Here is a 12,858-nt window from a genome sequence, read left to right as displayed (position 1 = left end):
CAAGAAGTCTTGGATAGCATATGAATGGTGGAGGAAATGTTGGTTTGGATGCAGTATGGAGCTTATAGCCGGCACAGACTAAGCATGGAGATCAATAATTTGAAGAAAGGGAAATGAATATTACAGAAACTAAGAGGAGGATAAAGAACAAATTCAAAGATGGCATGAAAAAATATACAAAGAAGAGGAAAATGAGAAAAGGAAGAAGGATGAGAAAGAGAATGAGGAAAATGAAAGGAAATTAAAGAAAAAGAAGAAGAATGTAGGAGAATAAATAAGAAGTTGGCGGAGGAAAAGAAGAAATTAGATAAAGAAGAAGAAACCCAAAGGCCCTTTTCAGGGCCAGTCCCATAATGATGTATTTGTTTGTTTGTCTGTTTATTTGTTTCTTTGTCTATGTCTATAAAGAAGTTATAACTTCCGCACCGACAGGCGTTATATAAAGTCATATGTCCCGCCCCGCCAAGGGTTATAGCTTTTTTTCTGCTGTCCCTGTTTCACCCGATTGAGGTCAGCCACTTGCAACATTATTGCCAATGTCCAGTACCATGACGTCACCCCACCTGTTCCATTCTTATTGTCTCTATATAAACCCAACCTATGTTAAATTCCCCATTCACTCCACGTTAAATTTCCCATGTTAAATTCCCATTGTCCCCAGAGTGGATATACTCTTTTTTAACAATAAAGTCCTATTGTCAAAAGGGTGTCCCATTTCGCTACTCACAATTGCTAAAAAATGGTTTCTTCTGTTTAATAATCGTATGATAAATGACCACGTTTGTTTCTATGTGATATAATAGCATTAATACATTATCCGAAGTCCCATAACTTATGTCTTAGCATATACAAATATTGTGTCATCAACGATGCACGTTACCTCAAAGTGGTGCATGTATATAAAGTGTAAACTAATTATAATGAAAGGCCCCGAGTGGCCTAAAGCGCTCACCGTTAGGGATCACTGCCATCTCACCTCTGTCTTTGTGGGTTCAAGTCTCGGGTTCGGCCTATATGGGTATGTAAGAAAGCTTGCCAGTAGCTTCTCTTGAGTCGGTGGTTGTTTCCGGGGCTTTCCCGGGTTCTTCCTCCGCCATTAATACTGGCCGCCATGTATAACCTATATTGTGCTGAAAAATGGCGTTAAACCCCACAACAACAACAACAACAACAACAATTATAATGACAGGTAACCGGCACTTTTGTAAGGAATCAAAACGCAAATTACAGAAGAGCCCGTGTTGCAAGTTCATATTCTGGGCAGTAAAGTTTAATATTGACATCGATAAGTGTTTGATTTAATAAATACTAAATGCTGACAATTGCAAGGCACACTGTCAACCTTACAAAACCAAGTTCTGGGTATATATTTTGAACTGGTGCTGCTATGGTCTGTATCTTAAACAGCATACGTTACGTTTCATGAAGATGTATGTTTGCTTTAGCCTTGTGAACTATATATCACACTTTGAATTTGATACTTTACAACATTAAGTCTCACCAGTGCAATTAATCGATCCTGTGCTAAGAGTCATTGTACCCTCGGGACATTTGATACAGCTTTCCATGCCTTCATCAGTTTGAAAAAACCCAGCTGGACACGGGTAACACAATCCACTTTGACCATATTGTCCAGCTGAACAAGGAACTGTAGTATAAAATGTGGAAATAAAATGAAAACCATCAAAAAATGTTATATAGTACACTTAGAATGTGGAACAAATGAAGTGAATCCTATAAATAGAAACAACTGAAACCCATAAAACAATGTTACACTTAAGCATATCACTGTTATTACGTTAATTATTGTGACTCAACTTAAGCATATCTCTGTTATTACGTTAATTATTGTGACTCAACTTAAGCAAAGCACTGCCAGTAAGTTAACTATTGTGATTGAATGTAAGCATACCCCTGTCAGTGAGTTAACTCTTTTCATTGAACTTAAGCATACCTCTGTCAGTGAGTTAACAATTTAACTATTATGATCGAACTTTGGCATACCGCTGTCATTAAGTAAATTATTGTCATGAACTTAGGCATACCACTGTCAGTGAGTTACATATTGTTATTGTACTTCAGCATACCTCTGACAGCGAGCTAACTATTTTGATTGTACTTAGACATCCCACTGTCAGTGAGTTAACTATTGGGATTGAACTCAGGCATAGCGTGTGTGTGTGTGTGTGTGTGTGTGTGTGTGTGTGTGTGTGTGTGTGTGTGATTTGGATTTTTAACGTAGCTTTAACAATTTTTCAGTCATATCGCTACGATGTCTGCAGTGTGGCAGTTTTTAGTGATGTGTAGCACTAGGGCATCATGCCGCAGACATGTGGCATGATGTCCCAGCCAGTCACATTATCCTGACACCGGGCCGACCAGTCCTAACACTAACCTCTTAATGCTGAGCGCCAAGCGAGGCAGCTGTTAGTACCATTTTTGTAAGTCTTTGGTATGACTCGGCCGGGCATCGAACCCACGACCTCCCGCATCCGAGGCGGACACTCTAACCACTGGGCCACCGGAGCGGTCTCTCAGGCATAATACTGTCAGTAACTTAACTATTGTGATTAATAGTATGAACATCATCTGTCTTCTTCATTAACTAGATGGATTGGTCTAAAGCAGCGTTATCAACTGTATGATCTTGTTTCAGCACAGCGTAATTAACTACTTTGACTCAAGTGGGGCAGTGTGATTAATTAGGTGGATTCGTCTGAGGGCAAATTATTACCTTAAATAAAAGAAAGAATGGCCGTTGTATGAGGAATAAATAATGTGATTGAAAGCAAGAATGCCTATGTAGACGTGATTAATTATTGCGATAAAATGCAAGAATATATTCTGCCTGCATGATTAATAACTGCGATTCAGCTCACAAATATCTATGTTAACGTGTTTAAACTACTGTGCTTTAGCTCACGAATATCTACGGTTAGAGTCAAAACATCCCCATTAAAGAACATAAGAGTCAAAACATCCCCATTAAAGAACATGAGAGTCAAAACATCCCAATTAAAGAACATGTTTTAAAAATAAGATTCTCAATAGTGCCAAATATAGGATGCGGTTCTTTGAACTCTTTAATGACAGTGAATAATGATTTAACTTCGTGATCAAGAAGGTATTTTTGCATACATGATAAAATTATATGGGTGCAAATTTATTTACGATAGTTTCTCTTATTGTTGAAACATTAGTATTGTTGTGTAAGTTGGTTCCAAGCTGAAACGAAATGACAACACTGTTGTTTATATTTATTTAGGCAGTGCATTTTGATACATTTTCTTACCGCGGTTTTAATCTGAGATTACTGGATGGCTAAAATGTATCCACAGCTACAACCACTCAACATACATACATAAAACGCATGTCATAATATTACAACGCTTATTAGGTAATTAAAGCAGTCTACGCCGAGTGGCTAATTAGATAAACAGGTCTGACTATGCTAATTGAGTGACTCAGTGACTAATTGGGTAATCAGGTCCGACTACGCTAATTGAGTGACTGAGTGACTAATTGGGTAATCAGGTCCGACTACGTTAATTGAATGACTGAGTGGCTAATTGGGTAATCAGGTCCGACTACGCTAATTGAGTGACTGAGTGACTAATTGGGTAATCAGGTCCGACTACGTTAATTGAATGACTGAGTGGTTAAAGCAGTCTACGCCGAGTGGCTAATTGGGTAATCAGGTCCGACTACGCTAATTGAGAGACTGAGTGGCTAATTGGGTAATCAGGTCCGACTACGCTAATTGAGTGACTGAGTGGCTAATTGGGTAATCAGGTTCGGCAGATTTGAGTGACTAATTAGGTAAGTGTCTGTTAACGTTAACTGAGTGACTAGTTGAGTAATCAGGTCTGTCAACGCTACCTGAGTGACTAATTGGTCAGTCAACTCTACATGAAAGAGTAATACGTAAAAGCGAATATAAGGGAATCTACAAACCACAGTCAGTTGCATTAGTTGATCCTTTTCCAACTGTAGTCAAGCCCGAAGCACATACTGTACAATTAAGTTTAGCAGGTAGGTCCTGAAAACTTCCCTTTTCACAAGGAATACATTTGGAGTTGTTGGAATATCTCGTTCCCATTGGACAGGAAACTATATTAATAAATAATTGCAATTTATTATATAAATAAAGTTCAAATAACAAAGGTTTCCCTCTCATCAGTAAATATCAGTATTTTCATCTATCGATCGTCCATCAGTCTATATATATATATCTTGTTTTGAAGGATTGCTTTAAATATATATATATATATATATATATATATATATATATATATATATATATATATATATATATATATATATGTATGTTTGTGTGTGTATGAGTGTTTGTGTGTGTGTGTGTGCGTGCTTGAGTGTGGATACCTTAATATGTATTGAATCAGCACACAAGCATTCCTACATAAAAGAGAAAGCTATAAATCAAAGAAATATCCTAATTTTGAAATAATTGTCCATTTATACTAACAAGTACTTTAGTTATATATTTATTAATACTTTAACACCAATTCTACGTTCTTATGTTTGCAAGTTAGTTTTGTATATGTTTTAAAACCGTACTCATTCAACGTGTCTTTAATTCCTGAGATTAATTATACTCTCATGTCAAAATTGAAACTTAATAATGAATAATAATAATTAAGATCAATGACTTAAGAATTGGCATTATGTACAAAAGTCTTACCACAGATTCCATTATCTGATACGTATCCTTCAGTACACTCCAGACTTCCAATAGTTTGAGAGGAATTTGAGTCAATAGAATAGGACACACCATCTACAACCATTGTCATTAATGTATCGGTGTTGTTCGCAAGTATTTGTGCAGTAGTTTCCATCTCCGTAAATGCTGTGATGTATTCTGCTAGTCCCTTGCTCACTTTGATTTGAAGAAGAGAATATATATATATATATATATATATATATATATATATATATATATTTCTCTCAAGAAGTTACTTAAACCTAATATTCTATACATTGGAACAAAACATCATCATTAAAATATATGAACTATAGAATGAAGTTGAATGAACGCATTTGTCATTTGGAACCTAAACTATCTTATACAAGCACGAGAATATATATATATATATATATATATATATATATATATATATATATATATATATATATATATATGTATATATATATAGAGAGAGAGAGAGAGAGAGAGAGAGACAGAGAGACAGACAGACAGACAGACAGATAGAGACATGGAGAGATAGGTCGGTGGATAGATGGGCGGACAGACAGACAGAATGATAGACAGATAGATATAATTTACAACTGGTTGATTTAATTGTCCTGCTTTTTAGGTTAGTGCTGAAAACGATACATTTAGAAATATATGTCACTGACTCACCTATTCTAGAACTATAAAATTGCTCCAACTCTAAGTCATTCTGTGATAGAGCTGTTGAGAGTTTAATGTCAACTGTCACTGGTTGATTTGAATCAATGACATGTAAGTCACATCCGGAGACTTTTATGTTGACTTCACATGTTCCATTTTTTACACACTGCAAGGTGTCCATGTTTTCCATAACAGCTGCTTTTCCCCTCTCTGGATCATCGCAAGGGAATTTTGGGTACTTCACGGATGTAATGGATTCTATTTTTGAAGGCTTCTCTACTTCTGTAATATAATGCGACACAATATTGCTGTAGGCTTTGTTTGATGCATATTTCATTAATTTGTCAATTGTCTTTAAGTATTTAATTAACGTATACTTTTGACCAAGTATTTGTTTCAGTCTTGCTACTTAATTTGCCAGAATTTAAGAGGTCAGGAAAGTACTAAATTTATTTAATAAGAACAGAAGAATGCAAATTATTCAATACAGTTTCATACTTACTAGCTGGAGACATTAATACTTTTCGAGATTTTTTAAAAAATTTTAATTCTACCAATCAAGAGGTGTAGGTATCTTATCGAGCAATAATATCCATATTATCCCTATCCAATAATATCCATAATAACCCTATTCAATAATATCCATAATAACCCTATTCAATAATATCCATAATAACCCTATCCAATAATATCCATATTATCCCTATCCAATAATATCCATAATAACCCTGTTCAATAATATCCATAATAACCCTATTCAATAATATCCATAATAACCCTATTAAATAATATCCATAATAACCATATTCAATGATATCTGCAATATCCCTATCCAATAATAGCCTTAATATCCCTATCCAATAATATCCATAATATCCCAATCCAATAATATTCATAATAACCCTATTCAATAATATCCCTAATATCCATATCTTATAATATCTGCAATATCCCTGTCCAATAATATCCATAATATCCCTATACAATAATAGCCATAATATCCCAATCCAATAATATCCATAATATCCCTATTCAATAATATCCATTATATCCTTATCCAATAATATACCTAATATCCATATCCAATGATATCTGTAATATCCCTATCCAATAATGGTCTTAATATCCCTATGCAATTAATATCCATAATATCCCATTTCAATAATATCCATAATATCCTTATCCAATAATATCCATAATATCCCTATCCAATTAATATCCATAATATCCCATTTCCATAATATCTATAATAACCATATCCAATAATATCCATAATATCCATATCCAATAATATCTGCAATATCCCTATCCAATAATAGCCTTTGATTATTACCTCTTTCTGCATGGGTTCAAGTTTCAGGTTCGGCCTATGTGGGTATGTGAGAAAGCTTGCCAGTAGCTTCTCCTGAGTCGGTGGTTGTTTCCGGGGCTTTCCCGGGTTCTTCCTCCACCATTAATACTGGCCGCCATGTATAGCCTATCGTGTGCTGAAAAATGGCGTTAAACCATACAACAACAACAACAACAACAACACTGTATAGCAATTAGGCTATACTCAATACATCTTTCAAAGACACAGTCTTCTGTTCTTGGAATGTTTAAAATATTATATATATATATATATATATATATATATATATATATATATATATATATATATATATATATATATATATATATATATATATATATAGGTAGTTTGGATTGGAAATTGAACAGGTAGAAAAAGGAAATATTGTTCTACATATAATCGTTACTGGTGTTTTACCGCGTTTGCTGTCTAAGGTGTAAAATCTCAACACACTTAGAACATAGTACAACCCATAAATATCCATTAAACTTCGGGAAATAATTAACTTGCTAATCCAGATGGTCAATTAAGAGTTTAATGTTGCATTTTTTCCGAGTTTTTCGTGGTATAAACTTTAAGTTGCCGAATCGCATAGGAAATAACGCCTGAAAGGCGTTATGTAAGCTATAAGAGTCGGCAGCTGAAGTTTATACCACTATAAACTCAATTAAATCAACATTAAACTTCTAATTGCAATTCTGTATAATTGCATTAATTCTTTTTAAAAAATATTTTTATGTTTTAATTTTTTGGTGCTTTTTTAAAGGTATTTTGTAGCAGTTTTAGAACTCTATCTGAGCTTGTGAATTCTTGTTTAGATCTTCTGCTATATAGCTATTCATGGCACAGAAGATTCGCTATCATTAGCGTCATAGCTGTGTCAACATCAAACAACCGATTCTACCAATGGCAGGTGATACAAGGTTTTGAACATTCCACATCATGGCTGTATTTTATCTAAGGTGGCACATATGTTCTGAGTAGAAGTTCAATATTCCTAGCAAAAGGATGTGTTGTTTTGTTGGACATGCAAATGACTCTTCGATTCGATACTATTATGGTCGAGTTCAGTGTGACTTCGCCTATTCATCATTGGTCAGACTCGTGAGTAACTAACTTTTATGTCCATAAATCTATTTACAAATGAAATTAAGACTATCAGTAATTGGTTTTAATAATGGGCATCACGAGGAAAATGAAGTAAGACATCAACATTGACAGTTACGATAGGAGAATGGTGAGATATATATCCGAACGCACCCCCCACCCCAAAAAAAAGAAATTGTAACCATCACGGTTGGCGTCTTAAATTGTCTGCCTATGGGTCCAGTTGTTATAATGTTATTCTTTGAATCATTTCATTTGTAACCAGCCTCAGTGAATTAAAAATATCTAGCGTATATGCAATCGGTTTTCTCCATTTCTATATAAAATCTAGTCAAAGATATAATAATATATTTTCAGAAATATGCATGTTATTTGTTTTTGTTTTTTTCAAAATCAATTCATTAAATTTTTCAGGATATGATATAAACCGACCAACATTTATTTATATTTCATTTTAAAGGCATGCAGTGCGCATGCCTTCCTTTTGAGTATTTACATTGGTTAATTTGCACGTGATTCTGTTTATAGAGGTTGGTATAAAGTAGTTCCCCGTGCAGTTTATATAGAAATAAATGCAGATCATCCTGATCACATGGTTTCATGCTGACCACTGGAATTCTTCGTAACATTTACTACTGCAGTTGCAATTATGAGGTTTACGAGGTCTTTAACTCCATTTAGAAAGATAATGGTCATTAAAAGAATTGGTGTCTCTAAATTCATCATCATCATTACCTTCTCATCTAAATTCATCATCGTCATTACCTTCTCATCTAAATTCATCATTTTCATTACCTTCTCATTTAAATTCATCATCGTCATTACCTTCTCATCTAAATTCATCATCGTCATTACCTTCTAATCTAAATTCATCATTGTCATTATCTTCTCATCTAAATTCATCATCGTCATTACCTTCTCATCTAAATTCATCATCGTCATTACCTTCTCATCTAAATTCATCATTGTCATTACCTTCTCATCTAAATTCATCATCGTCATTACCTTCTCATCTAAATTCATCATCGTCATTACCTTCTCATCTAAATTCATCTTCGTCATTACCTTCTCATATAAGCAGGCTCTGAGCGGTCTAATAAAACTCATTCACAAGTTTGTTTTGCAAGATTAGAAGTACAAAATCAAAAGAAATAGTACTGCGAAGGATTATCTCGAGTTCTAGATTAAATATAATAATGTATTTAATTTTTATATGGTTTGAAACTTGCATGGATCAGGAAAATAGCGTCTGATGATTCAAAATAGAAAAGCTTGTTTCAATATTCAGTGTCAAATATGAACTGTCTTTCATTTTGAACATATTTTCTTAATTCAGCAAAACGGGATCTCGGTCCCTTGGGAAATAAATATTAGAAGCATTTATTGAAGTAACCAGATCATGAAAATGGTCATTGCTAAATGCTTTATAAAAACACATGGTTTAATCCTTGCATTACAATAACGGAAATCCAATTATAGCTCTAATGCAAAGCATACATTCCTAAATATCGTTGTATATAGCATTGTAAGAAATGAACAAGTATGTAAAGTTAAATATAACACATTGAATGGAAACAATGAACTACTAACTTTAGATGGAAATTAAATTTTTAGCTGTCAATGTAGAACATAATGATTGGCATCAATTATTATTGGAAACATATAAAACAGCAAGTTTTGCAGATCTTAGATGGTTTCAGCTTACAATATTACAATATTATACAGAATATTGACTGCAGTCATATTTCTCAACAGACTTAGAATCATTTGAAATAAACTCTGTTCCTTTTGTTCGTTATTTGCAGAGGCAATATCTCATTTCTCGGGACGTTGACTATCACATAAATAATATATTTTACAAGGGTAAAATATAAGTGATAGTTTTTAATTCATAAAACTAAAAATGATCTTTGGAAGAAAAGACAAAACTCATAATTGCAAAACAGTAAATTTATCAGTGTAGATTTAAAAGAGACAGGCCAAATTTGTGTTAGTTTTATAAGACTGTTGCTTTTAATGTTGACATTTACTAACATCTAACTTTTCAATCATCCCAAATGAAACAATTGTTTTAAGTCTCTCTACTACTCCCTCGTGTTGTGCATTCCGTGCAGTTTATCCATCACTGATTTTGGATCGTTCACTGCAAACGATTCAGTCTTATTAACTTTCTCTGGCATCTTTTTGTCTCTAATTAGCCATCCTCTATATTTTAATCAAACAGATCGAGCACCCTAAACGTTCTCTAAAATGTAGGCAGTAACAACAACATAAATTCAAACAAAGGTGTGAGCATTGTATTGTACGTAACAGTTTACTGTTAAAACTACTATGCTGACAAGTTCCTTTGACAGATGTTTCTTAACTTCGTTGCCAATAATATGTCACCCCTCTTTAGGGACAATTATCTCTTCCTTGTTTCTCTCGGGTTAAGCAGAAATTGAGCCAAACACTTGCTGTGTGAAATGGCACACGGTGACGGATTAACTAATAGTGAAAGCTACAGTGAACTGTAATTTTCTTGAAAACCTTAACTTCCAAAATTTCGTTTCAAATCATTTCACTTAAAGCTTACATTCATCCTTTAATGTGCATTGTATTGGGGGAGAGGGGCATATGTAAATGAAAGCAAGAGTTTGTGATCACATTATAAAAATAAATCAGCGAACCATAGTTCATCTGATTAAGGGCACAAGATTCCTCTATGTCCAAATTCGCAAACCATACATTGTCTTCCGTTATATTTAGATGCAGGAATGCAAACAAATTATAAATATATAAATAAAACAACATAAAGAAGACATAATTACCTGAGCAGGATGGTAATGTATCTATTCCACCAGTACTGTTGCTGGTCCAGACGTAATGGGTACTCCATCCACACAAGTATTCGAGCTGATTAACGCCCAGCCCCAAAAACACTAATCCTGGACGACATGACAGAGTACAAGTGATTTCTCCGTCTATACCTTTCTGTGTGCACGTCCGATTTGCGTTATTAGGTTCTTTAAGTTCAGGACAAGCTGAAATTCATCATCAAGGTCATCGTTCATTATTATTATTATTATTATTATTATTATTATTATTATTTATAATCAATGACAAGTGTTCTGAATATGCCATTCATAATGAAATGGTTTGGTTGCTTGTGATCACTGGTAATACAGACTGACAGTAAAATCTATCAACAATTGAAAAGGTATACGATTTAAACTGACGTCTAAAGAAGCTGATAATACGGTGACTTTCACAGGAAACATTAGACATGTGGCGTGTGTGATGAACAACTTACTTGGGCACGGGCTCTCATTGCAAGCGATTGTTTCGTTGCCATTTCCTTTACAGTCCCTGCCAAACTCTCCAGGGAAAGGATTATCACATCTGCGTATTCGTGACCTAGATCCGACACCACAAGATGTTGTGCATGCCGACCAATCCTCCCAAGTACCCCAATTTCCATCAACTGAAAATGTGCGGAAAATGTATTCACTATATATGTATGTATGTATGTATGCATGTATACATGTATGTATGTATGTATGTAAAAAAATATTATTTTTATTATTATTATTGAAAGCAAAGTTGCGCTTATTTAATGCACTTTCCATATGTACATTTATATATATATATAAATATATATATATAAATATATATATATATATATATATATATATCCCTCCCTTCTCTCTCTCTCTCTCTCTCTCTGTGCATATATATATATATATATATATATATATATATATATATATATATATATATATATATATATATATATGCATTTAAAAGAATTATGTTCGGAAATTATTACTGGGTGGTATGTCACATAGTGACCCTTTGTAGCCAGGTAAACATTGACATGTGTACGTGTTTTCCCCATTCTTGCATGAAGACCCTTCGCTGCAACTGTGGTTACGACAGTAGTCTGGAGCCACCTCGCATCTTATCCCAGAGTAACCATTGGTGCATGTGCACTCAAAGCCGTTTGTTGTGCTGGTACATGTATGGTTTCCGCAAGGGTTGTCGATGCAATGATCCAAAGCTGAAATGAAGTATTTTGATATATTGGGCAGGTTCGTAACCCAAATGCAGCAAGGTGTCTACAAACCGAGCAAAGACCTTCTGGCGACTATGAAGAACTAGCTATGCTGTCGTTTCAATCGTGACATCACTGTGCTGCATCACAACACATATTTACTATAGCATTTAAGGTTGCGCTTTTACGAATAGATTCTGGTTTGTATCATCAGATAATGGTAAAGATTAAATATTGTTCTGCAAAAAATAAATAACGATATTAATCTTAGACGTTTAATGTGTTGCCCGCCTTTACCTTTGTTCTTATGAATTTCCTCTCCGAACACGTTTTTTCTTTCCTATCATTAAGTGTTTTTCTAATGCAAAGCAGCTATCACTAACGGAATGATAGGGTTAATTAAATGTTAATTAAATGTTAATTAAATTTTAATTAAATAATTGTAGTGGTATATTGTGTAGCAGTGAATAAGTACATCTGAGGAAAAATCAAACATACCTCTCAGAGGTATAATAGTTTTATCTTTGAAAAGTAACATCTAATCAACTCTCCAATTAAACAAAGCAAAATATTTTTCCCCGCTGAGTAAACGTTTGACGTGTACCCAAAATATGAAGTAGTTCCAGTTATGCCTAATAATTTGCTTGCACACTCACTTTATTTAATACGGTCATTTATATAGAAATGGAAAAATAGTCAAAGGACAGGTTACCTATACATGAGCCAGGAATGTTTACAGATAGTTTAGCAGCAAGGCCAATAAATATGGACATGTCCATAAAAGCCCTATCAAATGTCGCCAGGCAACTGGACATTGGCCACGACCTAGGCGGACCTCTAAATGGCGAAAAGATCAAACCAGAAAGCTGTACGCCTGAAAAAGAAGTCACAAGAAATTTTAACTGAAGTCCTACTTTTTGTTTGCTTTAGTTGCTAGAATGGGTTGGTCACTAATAATATATTTGCCAACAATTTACATAACTACATACTTAC

At 34.1% G+C, this 12,858-nt stretch overlaps 1 protein-coding gene across 2 annotated transcripts in view; it reads right to left on the bottom strand.

The window, feature by feature from the left end:
• Positions 1 to 12,858, bottom strand: part of LOC149775017 (uncharacterized) — a 75,324-nt gene that overhangs the window by 12,321 nt on the left and 50,145 nt on the right. For both annotated transcript variants that reach the window (XM_089944538.1, XM_089944539.1), the window contains exons 17-24: positions 12,578 to 12,739; positions 11,641 to 11,871; positions 11,125 to 11,295; positions 10,643 to 10,855; positions 5,384 to 5,656; positions 4,703 to 4,897; positions 3,955 to 4,110; positions 1,502 to 1,648 (exon numbers count right to left, since the gene is read on the bottom strand). In XM_089944538.1, the coding sequence (XP_089800664.1) occupies positions 1,502 to 1,648; positions 3,955 to 4,110; positions 4,703 to 4,897; positions 5,384 to 5,656; positions 10,643 to 10,855; positions 11,125 to 11,295; positions 11,641 to 11,871; positions 12,578 to 12,739 (1,548 nt within the window). The remainder of the gene's footprint in view (positions 1 to 1,501; positions 1,649 to 3,954; positions 4,111 to 4,702; positions 4,898 to 5,383; positions 5,657 to 10,642; positions 10,856 to 11,124; positions 11,296 to 11,640; positions 11,872 to 12,577; positions 12,740 to 12,858) is intronic.

The sequence above is a fragment of the Sinohyriopsis cumingii genome, unplaced genomic scaffold (genome assembly GCF_028554795.1).
Source record: "Sinohyriopsis cumingii isolate HCF-2022 unplaced genomic scaffold, ASM2855479v2 utg000036l, whole genome shotgun sequence".
NCBI lineage: Eukaryota > Metazoa > Mollusca > Bivalvia > Unionida > Unionidae > Sinohyriopsis > Sinohyriopsis cumingii.
This window is presented reverse-complemented; position numbering and strand designations above follow the sequence as displayed.